A 16,678-nucleotide genomic window follows, 5' to 3' on the forward strand; every position below is an offset into this window, starting at 1 on the left:
TTTTTTTAATTATGTCATGTAGTCATTATTCAATTGTTTTAAAAATTAATTTATTTTGACATGGTTGAAAGAAAAATATTTTGACGGCTGATTTAATCGTGAAAATATTGCTATGGTGTATTTTTAACCTTCACACAGTTAATTAATTAAATTGGTTAATATTGCTACGATTAATTTGAAACCTTGACATAGTTAATTAATTAAATGGGTTAACAAAACTAATTTAATTGGCCACGGTTTCTTATATAAATTGTGGCAATATTGTCACGGTTTCGTTTTAACTGTGAAAATTATACAAAATTATTTTTTTATTAAATATAAATTAATTTTATTACATAAACAAAATATGGTACATTATGATACATATATAATGATCATAAAATAAATGTAAATATAATTAACTAAATATTAGCACAATACACATGTTGCTTGGATCATTCACTATCTTCAGACTGGTTGTTTGAACTCTCATCTGTGGATGCCTGCACATCTTCTGTATCACTATTTTGAGTTCCGACGTCGATGTCGTTGTCGTACATCACGGTTACGTCAACGAGGTTTTGTGTGTTCAGCAATAGTTGTGTTTCCAACCCATGACTTTGACTCTCGTGGTTCTGAAATGCTTCGTTCGCGATGTTACCGTCGACCTGGTCAGTGTCACTTCTAATTTGTTGAATGTACTCGCATTTTTTAAGGCCACTGACGTAGACCCAATCAGATATTGTTTTCTTCGTTGAAGGATACGTTAAGTACACCACTTGTGAAGCTTGGGTGCAGAAAACAAATGGGTCGTAGTACCGTAGACTTCTCTTTCGATTGATTTCGACTATTTTATATTTTGGATGAACACGCGTACCCAATCTTGGATGCGTATCAAACCACATGCATTTGAAATGTACAGTCTTGCTTTGTGAATTACCAGCGTACTTTACCTCGAGTATTTCATCTATGATGCCGTAATAGTCCGTTGATGTCCCATCACCAGCCACACCACGAACATGGACCCCTGAATTATCTATGGCTTTGTGAGTATTATCTTCTTTCGTATGAAATTTGAAACCATTAACACAATAACCCCGAAGACATTTGACTTTGGATTGCGGCCCGAGAGCAAGTTGTTTTATATCTGGTGAAATGTTAAAATCTTGGTTTAAAGTTGCCTGCATGTGCATTCCATGTTAAATAAACAATTATTGTCAGTAAACGGGAAATAATGATGTAATAACATTGAGTTGCAAAGTGAGTTTGTATTACATAGTTTTTGAACCATTGGAAAAAATGGTGTTGTAATTGTGCATCGACGTCAGCGTTATTAATGCCCGAAACACTTGATCTCAGATGGTTTTCGTACATTCTGCAACCGTTAAATAAATAAAAAATCAACATTAATGGGATAATAAAAATTTTCTATTAATACACATTTTGTAATATGGTACTTACTGAACAAAGGATCTCGTCTCAGCACAATTTAACAACATGTAAGTCGCAACAGCATGATATTCATTGTTCTGAAGATGTCTAGATTTTGATGCACCAATAGACCTGCCCACAACTTTGAACACCGATAAAGTATCTGTCAATCCATCATTCACCTCAGATGTTGTGTTTCTCATTGTCCTCATGTCCCTCGTTTTGATTGACTCACTGAAAAAATGCTGACAAAATATGGAGGCTTCTTTGACCAGATAAGCATTGCAAATCGATCCTTCTACGCGTGCTTTGTTTCGAACTGTTTTTTTCAACTGCCCTAAATATCTTTCAAAGGGATACATCCATCTGTCTTGCACTGGACCACAAACAAGGGCTTCATACGGGAGATGTATGCATAGATGTTCCATCGAGTCGAAGAAACTTGGTGGAAATATCTTCTCCAACTTGCACAAAATCAATGGTATTTGCTCGTTCAATCTTAGAATGTCACGTACTTTTATGTTGCGTGCAGTCAAGTCCGCAAAGAATAAACTCAGTTCTGTCAAAACTTCCCACACCTCTTTCGGTAACAACTCTTTGAAGATGACAGGTATTAGTTGTTGCATAAACACATGACAATCATGGCTTTTCAAACCAAACACTCGTAACTTATTCATGTCGACGCATCTAGACATTTTAGAAACATAACCGTCCGATAATCGAACATCTTTCAACCATCTGCAGAGAGCTCGTCTTTCTTTTTTTTCGAGGGAATATATTGCCTTTGGATATCTACCGCTGCCAATATCGAAATGCAACTCTGGTCTTATGGACATTTCGACAAGGTCTGCCCTAGATTTTGCGTTATCTTTAGTCTTTCCCGGAACATTCATTAACGTATTGAAGATGTTATCAAACACGTTTTTCTCGATGTGCATCACGTCCAAATTATGTCTGACCATGTTCGAGCTCCAGTAAGGCAACTCCCAAAAAATACTTCTCTTCCTCCATCCGCCTGCCAACATTTTGGATAATTCTTTGTTATGCTCTTCAGCGTCAACTTCGTATGATGGTAGAAAACCGTATGAGTCCAACTCGTCGAGTAACTCAAATCCAGATCTCGTAGGCCTAGCAGTGTGCGACACCGTGCGCCCTCTTCTGAAAAGGTTCCTGCTACGACGCAATGGATGCTCGACGGGAAGAAACTTTCTATGGTTGTCAAACCAACAAGTACTCCTGCTAGGTGGTAGTGTAAACGCCTCTGAGTCCGACATATAGTGTGGGCAAGCTTGTTTACCAGCTATACTCCAATCGGATAACATTGCGTACGCGGGGAAATCACTGATCGTCCACATGAGAGCTGCTCTCAAAGTGAAGTTCGTGCGATAATGAACGTCGTACGTAACAGCACCATCGACCCAGAGTGACTGTAGTTCTGCGATGAGTGGTTGCAAAAATACATCAAGTTTGTCCTTGGGGTTCTTTGGACCAGGAGCAAGCACAATGAGGAACATGTACTCATCTTTCATGAACATCCAAGGCGGCAAATTGTAAGGAGTCATAATCACGGGCCACGATGAGTACTGCTAACCAGTCTGCCCAAATGGTTGGAAACCGTCAGCTAAAAGTGTTAGTCTCACATTCCTGATCTCGCTTGCAAAATGAGGGTGTGTTTCTTTGAAATTACGCCAAGCAGGTGAGTCCGACGGGTGAGTCATCGTTTCCCCATCATACACATGGTCGTGGTGCCACCGCATGTGTGGCGTCGTTGCTTCAGATGCATACAAACGTTGGAGACGAGGGGTGAGTGGGAAATAGTACATCCGCTTATACAAGGTTTGCTTCTTATTATTCCTAGATCCACGGGAGCGACTTTGTTTATACCGCGGATGCTCACAAAATCTGCATGCAGTCAACTCGCTGTCCGGACCCCAATAGATCATGCAGTTGTTGTTGCAACAATTAATTTTCTCAACTGGAAGCCCCATATCCTTAATTAGTGTCTTGGTTGCATTGAAGTTTTTGGGAAAATTGTTATCGGTAGGACATAACTCTGTCATCAATTGACACATGTCATTATGATTCCTTTCAGACATGCTATGCTCATATTTCATCTTCAACAGTCTTGCGAGAACAGACAACAATGTATGTCCGTGTGGATTCCCTTTCCAAATCTCCTTTTCAGTTGATTTGATCATATCATATAGAGCACTTGCAATGATGTTCGGCTCTTCCTCGATTATGTTGACGTTGGGATCTTCGACAACATTTGAATCCTCGACAACGTCAAGATCCTCGTTCACCACTGCCTCCTCATTCACAGTTTGGAAATCATGATAAGGTTGTTCGAATCCGAATTGGTATTCACTGTGATAATATGGGTTTGGATCCGTTACAGTGGCGAAGTTAGTTGGCAAATCCTCGGTGGTCGTTCGTCTACTACTTCGAGACGAAGATGGTGCATCCATATTAACTCCTGGAAATGATGGACGAATGTATTGTTCCCCATGATAAAACCAATTGTAGTAGTTAGGAACAAACCCATAACTGCACAAGTGTTCTTTCACCGTGATTTCGTCAAAGTAAGTTAGATTCTGACATTTCTTTCGGTTGCATGGACACCTTATAGTTCCGTCGGGTAAACATGTCGGATTACTCTTTGCAAAAGCAACAAAAACCTCTACACCATGAATGAATTCATCATTCAAATATCCATTAACAAATCGACGATCAATCCAACTTCTTTCGTAAGACATATTCGTTTCCTACATGCATTAGTGTATATATATATATATTTGAAAGTTGGTTACAAAACATATTCAAATTTTAAATTTAATAAATTTATTCCATGTTATAAAATAAAAATTATTATTCAATTAAACAAAAATTTTTAAAATATATATATTTTACAGCACATTTTAAAAAAAAATAATTCGTATTGCAAATAACGTACCTTGCTAGCTTGTGGATTTGAAACAGTGAATATGAGACAAACTTTTATTGTGTCGTGTTGCTATCAACAAAACAAAGAATTTCGTATTATATATGCGTTGCAAGATTTAATTCTGAAGATGAGGCAAATTTATATAGGCCAATTATTGCCACGATTTTATAAAACCATGACAATATAAATAATAAATTAATGAGACGTAGAATCAACGCGTATATATATATATATATATATATTTTAAAGTTGTTTACAAAACATATTCAAATTGTAAATTTAAAAAATTTATTCCAGGTTATAAAATAAAATTTTTTATGCAATCAAATTTTTTCATAAAAAAAAGTACACGAAAAATTAAAAAAAAAACAATTCGTATTGCAAATAACGTACCTCTCTTGCTAGCTTGTGGAGTTTGAACATCGAATAGGAGACAAACTCAATTTTATTGTGGCGTGTTGCTATGAACAAAACAAAGAAATTCGAATTATATAGGCATGGCAAGATTTGATTCAGACGGTGGGAATTTATAGCCCATTTTTTGCCACGGTTTATATAAAACCGTTGCAAGATAAATAATAAATTAATGATACGCGGAATGAACGCGTTTTTGACGCGTGGAATAAACTTTTCCACGGTTAAATTTAAACCGTAGCCATATTTGCCACGGTTTATTATAAACCGTGGCAAAAAATAATAAATTAATGAAACGCTAAATGAACACGTTGTAGACTCGTAGAATAAAATTTGTCACGGTTAACTTAAAACCGTAACACACTTTGCCACGGTTTAATAAAAACCGTTGCAATATTCTGCAACGGTTTTAAAATAACCGTGGCAAATGATGAAGTTTTGAAAAAAGCGTAAAAGTGCCACGGTTCGATGTAAAACGTGGCAAATGTTGCCACGATTAATTGAAAAACGTGGCAATTTGCCACGGTTTTGTTATCCATTACAAAAAAAAATGCAACGGTTACATGAGCCGTGGAAAATTACCACGGTCAAATATAACCGTTGATATTTGCCACGGCTTTATTAAACCGTGTAAACGTTTGCCACGGTTTAATATAAACCGTGCAAATGCCATTTTTTTTTTTTGTAGTGGTTGATCGGGTTAGTCGGGTTAGTCGGGTTCGATTTCGGGTTCGGGTTAGTTCGGGTCAGGTTCGGGTTGAGAAATTTTAAAAAAATATTTTTCGTCAACCGAACCCACCCGAATTGACACCCCACCAAAAAGTATATTATTATGGTATTTGACGTTCGCGATGCCAACATAGAAAAATATAATAATGTAATATAAAGATGTGGTTGAATTGTATGTAAGCCTTCATTTGTTACTTTTAAATTAGGGAGAAAGGAAAAGATTTGAGCGGAAATTTTTTTAGTACAAGTACGTCGGATATCAAATTACATCAAATTGTAACACTAAAGAATGAAAATTGCCCGCACAACCGACAGGATTTGAGTATGGACTCGAGACGTGCTTGTCTCGAGCAAATAAAATAACTAAATCAATCTAAATAAAATAGAAAACTAACCCACAGTCGGAATCGAACCTAAGACCTCTTGGTCTCAAGGCCTCAGTCTTGACCACTAGGCCAAGACCTCATTGGTTGAGTGAAAATTTTTAAAAAGGGTAAATTGCATATATCACCCTTGTGAAATCCCGTGTTAGCTAATAACCCCCTGTGAAAATTTTTTAAGTTAATAACCCCCTGTGATTCTAGATTTGTAGCATACACACCCCTTCTGGCTAAAAAATGACGAAAATGCCCTTGACTTTTGTTATCCCGAGAAAATATTTCAACCCGAGCCCATTTATAATGGGTCTACCATATATGACCAGGGCTGGTATTTTATGGGCCGACTTGGGCTGGGCCTAATAGGCCGCATGCATCTTTTTCGAGTTCAGGTAGGACTCTAATATATATGAGATAAGCCCGGATCTTTTCAAATATTCACGAGATAAAGATAAGCTTACAAAGGGACCAATGGATGAAGAGTTCTAGTCCAAGACATGTTATAATTCTACTAGGTAACTTATTATTCTTTTCCTATAAATACAGGTGTTGTTATGGTTGCACTATTCAGTATTCATTATTCATTACTTACTCTTCATTATTCATCACACATTCACTCTCACTTTTACATTCACGCACTCATATCTCTCAGTTTTCTCATTAATCATACCCTCTGCCTTCAAGACACTGACTTAGGCATCGGAGGGGTCACGCCGAAAACACTTTCGGCGCCCCTTGACCTAGCTGTTGCTTGTGCAGATTTCATTGATACCCGACCCGACCTACTCTATAAAGGAATTGGAGGATCCATTCTACCAAACCGAACTCGAGGTAAAATTTCGACATCATCAATTGGCGCCGTCTGTGGGAATTTGAAAACAAAGGGTTAAGATGATGAGTACAAGAGAAGAAACAAATTTCGGATTCTCGCATGGCTTACACATCATAAACTTGCGAAAATCATAAGAATTAATTGAACCGTCGGATCGGGTTCAAATTTTGCAGACATATTTATTTATATGTTTTCTAAGATCTGAACGGTGGAGATCGTGATTGGTGTCTTGTAAAATCAGATCTGGACCGCCGAACAGACGTTGCTCGCTCGCACAGCTTCTATGTGTTTTTCGCATGGCTTGCGCATCAGAAACTAGCAAAAATCATAAGAATTAATTGAACCGTCGGATCGGGTTCAAATTTTTCAGACATATTTATTAATATATTTTCTAGTATCTGAACGGTGGAGATCATGATGGGTTGCCTTTAGAATCAGATCTGGACGGCCGAACAGATTCTGCTCTCTCACACAGCTTCTATGTGTTCTTCGTGGGGCTTGCATATCACAATATTGAAGAAATCACAGAAATTAATTGAACCGTCGGATCGAGTTCAAATTTTATATACATATTCACAAATATGTTGTCTAAGATCTGAACGGTGAAGATCGTGATTGGTGGCCTTTAGAATCAGATCTAGACCGCCGAACAGATTCCGCTCTCTCGCATAGCTTCTATGTGTTCTTCGCGGGGTTTGCATATCAGAATCTTGCAAAAATCACAGGAATTAATTGAACCATCGGATCAAGTTCAAATTTTATATACATATTCAGTAATATGTTTTCTAAGATCTGAACGGTGAAGATTATGATTGGTGGCTTTTAGAATCAGATCTGGACCGCCGCACAGATGCCGCTCCCTCGCACAAATTCTATGTGTTCTATCAGAATCTTGTAAAAATCATAAGAATTAATTGAACCGTCGGATCGAGTTCAAATTTGAACATCTTGATACTGATTTTGGACGGTGGGGATCAATTTTCGTTGCTAAATCAAGTCGGTTCTTTGATCAAAGAATATAAGATTTTATCTTACAATCCAAAGTCATGTCATCGACAACGCATGAATGAGATAAGTATTTCAATAATCTTTATGTTCGAATTAAATTATTAAATTTTTATTTATTATCATTATTAATAATATTCTGAGGCATCTTCTTCTATCAAAATTACATGTTTGTTTTCTTGTGATCAAATTTGTTGGACTTCTCTTCCCTTGCATTTTTATTTGGGTTATTTTATGTAATCGGGCATGCAATCTCGCAGTAAGGCCCAATTATATCACATCGGGCATGCCATCTCGCTATAAGGCCCGATTATATCACATCGGGCATGCCATCTCGCTATAAGGCCCGATTATATCACATCGGGCATGCCATCTCGCTATAAGGCCCAATTATATCACATCGGGCATGCCATCTCGCTATAAGGCCCAATTATATCACATCGAGCATGCCATCTCGCTATAAGGCCCAATTATATCACATCGGGCATGCCATCTCGCTATAAGGCCCGATTATATCACATCGGGCATGCAATCTCGCAGTAAGGCCCGATTATATCACATCGGGCATGCAATCTCGCATTAATGCCCAATTATATCATATCGGGCATGCAATCTAGCAATAAGGCCCAATCTATGGTTCAACACATCAAAAGCCCACGTCAGTGGCCCACATCAGTGGCATCAAAGGCCCATGTCAGTGGCATCAAAAATCCACAACAGTGGTCTCAAAGCCCGGGCAGGTCCGGCACTCAAAGCCTACGTCAGTGGCATCAAAAATCCACAACAGTGGTCTCAAAGCCCGGGCAGGTCCGGCACTCAAAGCCCACGTTAGTGGCATCAAAAATCCACAACAGTGGTCTCAAAGCCCGGGCAGGTACGGCACTCAAAGCCCACGTCAGTGGCATCAAAAATCCACAACAGTGGTCTCAAAGCCCGAGCAGGTCCGGCACTCAAAGCCCACGTCAGTGGCATCAAAAATCCACAACAGTGGTCTCAAAGCCCGGGCAGGTCCGGCACTCAAAGCCCACGTCAGTGGCATCAAAAATCCACAACAATGGTCTCAAAGCCCGGGCAGGTCCGGCACTCAAAGCCCACGTCAGTGGCATCAAAAATCCACAACAGTGGTCTCAAAGCCCGGGCAGGTCCGGCACTCAAAGCCCACGTCAGTGGCATCAAAAGCCCACATCAGTGGCGTCAAAAGCCCACATCAGTGGCATCAAAGGCCCACATCAGTGGCATCAAAAAGTCCACATCAGTGGCGTCATAAATCTACGTCAGTGGTATTCTCCAAAGCCCGACCAAGCTTGGCATCATGTAATCCCACGCAACTCGTGGTTATCCTAAAAGCCCGATCCGCTCGTCAACATCAATTGTCGTTTATTGCTCTTTATTTGAGCTCGGTTTCATCAGGTTGTCGTCTATTGCTCTTTATTCGAGCTCGGTTCTAATCAATTGTTATCTACAACTCTTTATTTGAGCTCAGGGTCCGGTCTACAATCTTGGTCTAAACTCATTCTTCTTTTAGACCAGTTCGGGAGGTACTATTGTTATCCCGAGAAAATATTTCAACCCGAGCCCGTTTATAATGGGTCTACCAGATATGACCAGGGCTGGTATTTTATGGGCCGACTTGGGCTGAGCCTAATAGGCCGCATGCATCTTTTTCGAGTTCAGGTAGGACTCTAATATATATGAGATAAGCCCGGATCTTTTCAAATATTCACGAGATAAAGATAAGCTTACAAAGGGACCAATGGATGAAGAGTTCTAGTCCAAGACATGTTATAATTCTACTAGGTAACTTATTATTCTTTTCCTATAAATACAGGTGTTGTTATGGTTGCACTATTCAGTATTCATTATTCATTACTTACTCTTCATTATTCATCACACATTCACTCTCACTTTTACATTCACGCACTCATATCTCTCAGTTTTCGCATTAATCATACCCTCTGCCTTCAAGACACTGACTTAGGCATCGGAGGGGTCACGCCGAAAACACTTTCGGCGCCCCTTGACCTAGCTGTTTCTTGTGCAGATTTCATTGATACCCGACCCGACCTACTCTATAAAGGAAATGGAGGATCCATTCTACCAGACCGAACCCGAGGTAAAATTTCGACATCATCAACTTTTATGAACTATTTAATTTATCATTTATTTTATGTAGGGATATTTTCCTCATTTTTTAGCTGAAAAGGGTGTGTATGTTACAAATCTAGAATCACAGGGGGTTATTAGCTTAAAAAATTTTCATAGGGGGTTATTAACTAACACGGAATTTCACAAGGGTGATATATGCAATTTTTCCTTTTAAAAATAACTTGTTTGGGAGTTTTTTTAAAGAAATTGAAAGTAAATGTAAGGACAATGTTCCATCTTTCTAACCAAAAACTTTTCCATGCACCTGAAATGGAAGGAAAATGGAAGGAAACGTATTCAAAAAACTTGCTTTCAAACAATAATTTTATTTCTTTTATTTTCTTTGTTCAACCAACCTATCATTTTCTCTTCTCTTTCCTACTCTCTCTTCTTCTTTTCTTTTATCCACTTCTCTTTTCTCGCTCAACTTTCAAACTAAGTCTAAAATAAATTTTGTTCCAAAAAAAAAAACTACATGATGTTCGGTAATTACCGAATATTCTTTGAGAATTTTAATGTGCAAAATTTTGGAAGCATGTATTGAGAATCGAAACAAGGCAGAAAATTTTGGTAAACTTAAGATTTTTTTTTTTCGTTGTATCTGCCGGAGATTTTTCGGAGGTAGGAGAAAACGAAAGGTTGAGGATGAAGTTGGGCTTGTGAGATATTTAGGAACCTTCACGTGAAGTTGGACAATTTCATTCAATTGTTGAGATAAAATGTGTCGACAAGTTTGAATTTTATTTTTAAAAATTTTTTTGATGAGTGACATAAAAGCCATGTGAAGCAATATTATATATATTACTTCCTTTATCCCAATTATATTGTCCACGTTTCTTTTTTTATTTGTCTCAAATATATAGTCATATATCATATTTGGTAATATTTTTTTACACTTCTTTACAAATATACCCTATTAATTAACTACACCTTGAAAATTGTGCAATCATTTTTTAATACATTAAATAGGGATAAAAAATGAAGTCTATATAAAATTTACTTTTCCAATAATTTTTCTTAATCTGTGTGAAAAAGAAAAGAGGACAATATATATGGGACGGATGGAGTATAATATTTGGTTAATATTTACGCATGATAGTATGTTACCAATTCAATTTGATAAATTTGCATCTTATATATTATGTCAAATATTATGGTTTTTTATTTGATTAAGATGCAAATTCAACATTTTGTTTTGCATTTATTTTTGAAATTTTTAAATGCAATTATATTGAAAATATTGGTTTTATTCACATTATGTTCATATTAAATTATTATTATGATATTTATAATTTATGTTAAAAATGTGAATAATAAAGTATTTGATGAAAAATTTTGGCATAAAGATTCACATTGAGAATAATGGAGATGAATAATAATTATAATGTAACATTAAAAAACATGATCCGAGAGAGTTCTTTACAGACCGGTTTAAACTGTCTTGACTTGCGACTAGTCTTCCTGGAGAATGTTGCTCTGTCTAGGAAATAGGTTTTTACAGAGGCATAGCCCTATCTACCTTCTGGGAGCACTCTTAGAAAGTGTCGATTGTGTTACTAATTGATTATTATAAAACATTAAGTGAAGCCAAATTTTTTGTCTAGTAAACCGTAAAATTTCAAATAATTAAGGTTTAGCCTCAACACCCTTAATTATGCAAAATTATACATTAAGTTGATTTGGATCACATAATGGACATCAATTGTGATTAATTGCATAAATATAATGAATTTCAACCCACAAATATTTTTTTTATATTTATGGGATTAATTAGAATAAAATATCAAAATTGTATTTTTCTTGATTTACCCACAGGGGTTAAGGAAAACCATTTTTGATAGTTTTATTATAAAGTTATAGAAAAATCTTATTGAATTAAAACTTTACCCTACAGAAAAGTTTTATGTCACAAAATTTTTATGACATGTTTTTTAAACATGATATTTGCCTCAAAAATTTTAAAGTTATAAGCATATATATTTTTTTTGTAGTTATGCAACCTGCGAATTTTTCTGATATGAAATGCGAAATTCCCGAACTATAAGACGATAACTATAAAATATGGAAGGAAAGAATTTTTCTTCAATTGGAGTGGATGAATATCGATTCTAAGAAAGTGCGATAGTCTTGGTACGAAAAATTTTGACTCATGTTGCTACAATAAAATTGTATGCTCTTCATTATAGGTTTTGAGGAAATAACAAAGTGTAGTAATTTAGTTTAAAATACCTTAACTTTGAAGTTAGTAGAAGAACTTATTAAGAAGTTCAAAAATTATTGACATGTGAGTAGGGCTGGCATATCGTACCGAAATACCGGAATTTTGGCATACCGTACCGAAATTTTTTCGATATACAGTCATTTTTTCGGTATACCGAATTTTTTTTCGGTATCTATATGGTATAAATATGGATTTTTTTCGTACCAAAGTTTCAAAATTTTACTATCGGTATCGGTATGAATTTTTTTCATATCAATATTTGTACTAAGGTATACCGAAAAACCACCCCTACATGTGAGACTCCAACAATTATTAACAAGTGGGCAGTTGTAGAACCTCCCACAGCCACAAGTAATGACATGTGAGACTCCAAACAATTATTAAGACCTAATTTATTTTATTTAAATTAATTATTTGAACTTAATTTGTTGCTACTTTAAATTAGTTAACAATAAATAAATACATGAAATATAAATTATTTGAGTTTTCTCAATAAATATTTTTTATTAAGTTAAATTTAAAATGAAACTAAAAATATTTTATTTTGGAGGACATAATTTTCTTACTTTATATTAAATTAAAACATCTCTATTTTTTGAAACAAAATTTATTTAAAAAGAAAAAAACAAAGTATAAAAAGAAGATATACAAATACAAAAAGACGATAGCTTATGCTATCATATATTGGTGCAAGACTATAGCAGCACAATCTCTTATTTTTCGGGTTGGAGAACCCAACCTTGCACCATTTTGGTGTAGGATTGAAGATGCTCCAAATCCCAAATTTGAACTATTTTAATATTTTATATAAGTAGTTGAAAACATTGAATATATTTACAATTTTCTTACAAAGATCAGAAGTATTTTAATATCGCATGTTTATGAGTGTAAGTGTTCAAGCTACAATATTTAGCTACACAAGTAATCTCATTCTCCAAGTGTAACACCCGGAAATTTTAAAACGTAAATCCGCATGCATAATTAGGAAAAAATTAATTATTAAATTTTAAAAATAAGGGTTAAATGTATTTATGTGTTATTATGTGATTTATATACATGATTTAATTTATTTTAGCATTTAACCCGCAATATTAGGATTTTTAGATTTTTGAGAATTTTATGGAGTTGATCGCGTTGACGGGACCGTGGACGGACGAGATACCAAAATTCTTAGCCAAAAATATTTTATGAGTTTTATGAGCCTTAAAATAATATTTTAAGGTATTTTTTCATGAAAATTTTAGTATTTAATTATATATTTATTTAAGGGTTGATTTTTAGTCAAAATTAGTCCCTTTATTGACTTTTATTAAATTTTAAAATTAGCCTATATTAATATTTCGAGATTTGAGATATTTTATCAGATTGTTATTAGTATTTGAGAGTTTAAAATATTTTTGTTTAAGGTATAATATCTTTATATTGAGTAATATCTATTATTATTCAATTATCTACCAATAATTTAAACCTAAATCACTCCCTAATCTATTTCCAAACCCCATCAGCCGACACTCATCACTCTCACCCCCATCCCACGCCTTTCAGCAGAAAACTCATCCTCCATAGCCGATCCAACCTAGCTTTTTGGAGATTTTGGTCCGTTCGTCGTCCCGGAGCCCCCGTATACGCGATATTCTTCGTTATTAAATTAAAAAGCATGTCTAAAACTTTTATTTGGCCACCATATAAGCTATTATGCATGAATGATATTTTTGTTTCAGAATTTATTAGCCATGGTTCGAATTTATTGCAAGTATGAATGAATTGTTGCATGTTTTGGTGCATTCATGATCATAACTCGCTTTTGGCCTTGCATGGTTCGGTCCAGAGGCTAGGGCTCGAGTAAGAGGTGGGCTAGGGTCCTAGGAAGTGAGCCATGATCGGATTACAGGGGCTGGAGTCGGCTAGGTTCAGGTCTAGGGTCGAGTTGGTCAAAGAGCTGCAGTTTAGGGTTTATGAGAAGAAGCCTTCGGCTTCTTGGCTTGGACCATGGCTCGGGCTGAGACATGGTGGGTTGGGACCGCCCAGACGTGGGCCACGTTTGGGCGGTACTCCGGCCAGGGGCGGCCGAAGTAGGGTGGCAGCAGCCCTTGTTTGGCTGCTGCCCACCGCCGAGGGGAAGGGAAAGAGGGGGAGGGGGGTTCGGGTTTTGGTTGCTGGGTCGGGTTTCGGGTCAGGGTTGGGTTTTGGGTCATTTCAGGTAGTCAAGGGTCGGGTCAGGTCGGTCCAGGTTCGGGTTAGGTGGGCCGGGCTCGAGTATTTTAATTTTTAAATATATTATGTTTTAATTGGTTTTTGGGCCAATTAATTAGAAATAAAATTATTTGGGCTTCCAAATAATTTTATTTGGGCTTTCAAAAGTATTTTTAAGTTAGCCCAATGATTTTTATGGGCTCGTGGGCCCATAGGAATTTTTGGGCCAGTCAGTGATTTTATGGGTCAGCCCAATTAATTTTTAGGAACTAATTAGTTTATGGGCCTAAATATTTTTATTTAAGCCCAATAATAATTAAGTATTTTATTTTAGTAAAAATTGTAATTTTTAAAATTAGTTATTTAGTTATGGGCTTTAAGTCAATTAAGGGACTTAGTAGGGAGACCAGCAGTCTGGACCGAAACCATGAAAAATAATTAAGTCCGAAATATATATTTAATTATTTTATGCATGAAGTTTATATTTTAAGTATAAGTATATTTATTATGAAAAATCAATTAAATATATATTACGGACAAATTTTCAGTGCATGCATTCATGAAATTTTATATGTTATGATTATGATTATGTATGAGTTGAGCAAAAATATTTTCTTGATGGAATTTGAAGTAGTGTGACATAAGGGTGGTTATCCACCATATGATATATGATTTATGCGGTAGTTTACTACCATAGGAGGTGATTTATCACCGCCACGTACGTTGGTTTATGAGACTGATCAGTCGGCACAGATAAGCGTCACACTTACGGATAGGACCATAGACTGTTTCAAAAATACCATGCTCAACTATGCTATGTGTGATGAAGAAAGATGATGTTTATGATTAAGATTTATGTTTCAGTATTTATGTTATGAAAAATATTTTCATGCATGCTCATGTATCATGTATATGTATTAGTATGATTATGTGATGCATTATTTTAAACCTTGTTATCCAAGTTTAGACATGTTGAGCCCCTAGGCTCACTATGCTTATATGGTGCAGGTGAGACAGATGATTTTTTTGTAGCTCCTACCGGTGGTGAGGACGTATGAGCTCACGGAACAGTGGCCCCGTGACCGTTGGATGATTTAGGATTTATTTCATATACATTTTTATTATGTTATTGATTTTTAAGCAAATTATACTTTTACTTTAGTATTTCCGCACTTGATGTTTTTGGAGCATGCAAAACTTATTTTTATTTCATGCTGATATTATTTATATGTTAGTTTGAATTACATATATGCATGGGCGTATATGTATTGTTATTATTTAAAAAAAAAAATTCCGCATTTAAGTTTAAAGAGTCTTAGACGTTTCAATTGGTATCAAAGCACGGTCCTTGGAGGGTGTTCATCTGCCACGTGAAGCTCAGAAATCTCACTATCGGTCTGTAAATTTTAATTGTTTTCTTATGAATTATAAGGAGCATATGTTATGATTTAAAATTTTCATGTTAGTAAAGTTTTAGAACCCTTAAGTTATGCATTGCGATTTACGTAAAGAAAAACGTGGTGGTGCAGCATGCCTCCCAGACAGATGAATAGACGCGGAGGACCTCCACCTCCACCTCCGCAGAACCCTCTTTCAGCATTGGAGCAGGCCAATGCAAACATGATGGCTGGGATTACTGCTCTGTTGGAGCAGCAGGCGGCGCGCCCGAGGCTGTCACATGAGGAGGACGTGGCTGAGCGGTTCCAAAAGAAGGGACCGAAGGAGTTTTCGGGCACTACTGATCCGCTAGTTGCTGAGGGATGGATTCGATCCCTCGAGACCATCTTCGATTACATGGGGATTACTGATGCTGACCGGGTCAAGTGTGCAACCTATATGATGAAGGGAGATGCAGCTTTATGGTGGGAGGGCGCTGTCAGGGTAGTACACCTTCCTACCTTGACTTGGGCAGAGTTTAGGCATATATTCTACGCCAAGTACTTCACGGAGGATGTGCGCAGTCGCATGGTCCGAGAGTTTATGAGTCTCCGTCAGGGGGACAAGTCAGTGGTGGAGTACGTGAGTCATTTTGAGAGGGGCTGTCATTTTGTGCCCTTGATTGCAGACAGTGCACCAGAGAAGCTGAGGCAGTTCGTTGAGGGATTGCGGGCTGAAGTCAAGCATGACATTCGGATGATGGATGTCACCACATATGAGGCTGCAGTTAGCAGAGTTTTGCGTTCTGAGGAGTGCAGAAAGGAGATTCAGAGAGAGCAGCAGGGTAAGAGGCAATTTCAGCCAGGATATCAGAGGGCGACTTTGCAGCCTCCTGCGAAGAAGCAGTACGTAGGGCCATCTAAGGGCCCAAATCAGCAGAGGCCGCAGGGTCAGCAGCAGCAGAGGGGCGGGGCCCCTAAGACTGGAGGAGTTTCGATTTGCCCGCAGTGTCAGAAGCCGCACACCGGGAA

The 16,678-nt window shown here is 37.0% G+C and overlaps 2 protein-coding genes across 2 annotated transcripts; both read right to left on the reverse strand.

Moving 5' to 3' along the window:
• Nucleotides 1–434: 434 nt before the first annotated feature.
• On the reverse strand, nucleotides 435–2,972 carry LOC140860832 (uncharacterized). The gene is made up of 3 exons (XM_073263838.1): nucleotides 1,441–2,972; nucleotides 1,255–1,354; nucleotides 435–1,160 (listed from the first exon to the last, which is right to left on the reverse strand). The coding sequence occupies exons 1-3, from the start codon at nucleotides 2,970–2,972 to the stop codon at nucleotides 435–437; spliced, it is 2,358 nt and encodes a 785-aa protein (XP_073119939.1).
• A 24-nt stretch (nucleotides 2,973–2,996) lies between these two features.
• LOC140860833 (uncharacterized) lies at nucleotides 2,997–4,166 on the reverse strand. Its single transcript, XM_073263839.1, has one exon. The coding sequence runs from the start codon at nucleotides 4,164–4,166 to the stop codon at nucleotides 2,997–2,999; it is 1,170 nt and encodes a 389-aa protein (XP_073119940.1).
• Between the last annotated feature and the right edge of the window lie 12,512 nt (nucleotides 4,167–16,678).

Source organism: Henckelia pumila, chromosome 4 (genome assembly GCF_033568475.1).
Source record: "Henckelia pumila isolate YLH828 chromosome 4, ASM3356847v2, whole genome shotgun sequence".
Classification (NCBI taxonomy): Eukaryota; Viridiplantae; Streptophyta; class Magnoliopsida; order Lamiales; family Gesneriaceae; genus Henckelia; species Henckelia pumila.

Excerpts from the sequence above, each read along its gene's own strand:
- LOC140860832 (XM_073263838.1), bottom strand. The coding sequence starts at position 2,972 with ATGACTCCTTACAATTTGCCGCCTTGGATGTTCATGAAAGATGAGTAC. Across the intron at positions 1,355-1,440 it reads GAGACGAGATCCTTTGTTCA|AATGTACGAAAACCATCTGA; the intron begins GTAAGTACCATA and ends TAACGGTTGCAG. Across the intron at positions 1,161-1,254 it reads TCCAATGGTTCAAAAACTAT|GCAACTTTAAACCAAGATTT; the intron begins GTAATACAAACT and ends ATGCACATGCAG.
- LOC140860833 (XM_073263839.1), bottom strand. The coding sequence starts at position 4,166 with ATGTCTTACGAAAGAAGTTGGATTGATCGTCGATTTGTTAATGGATAT.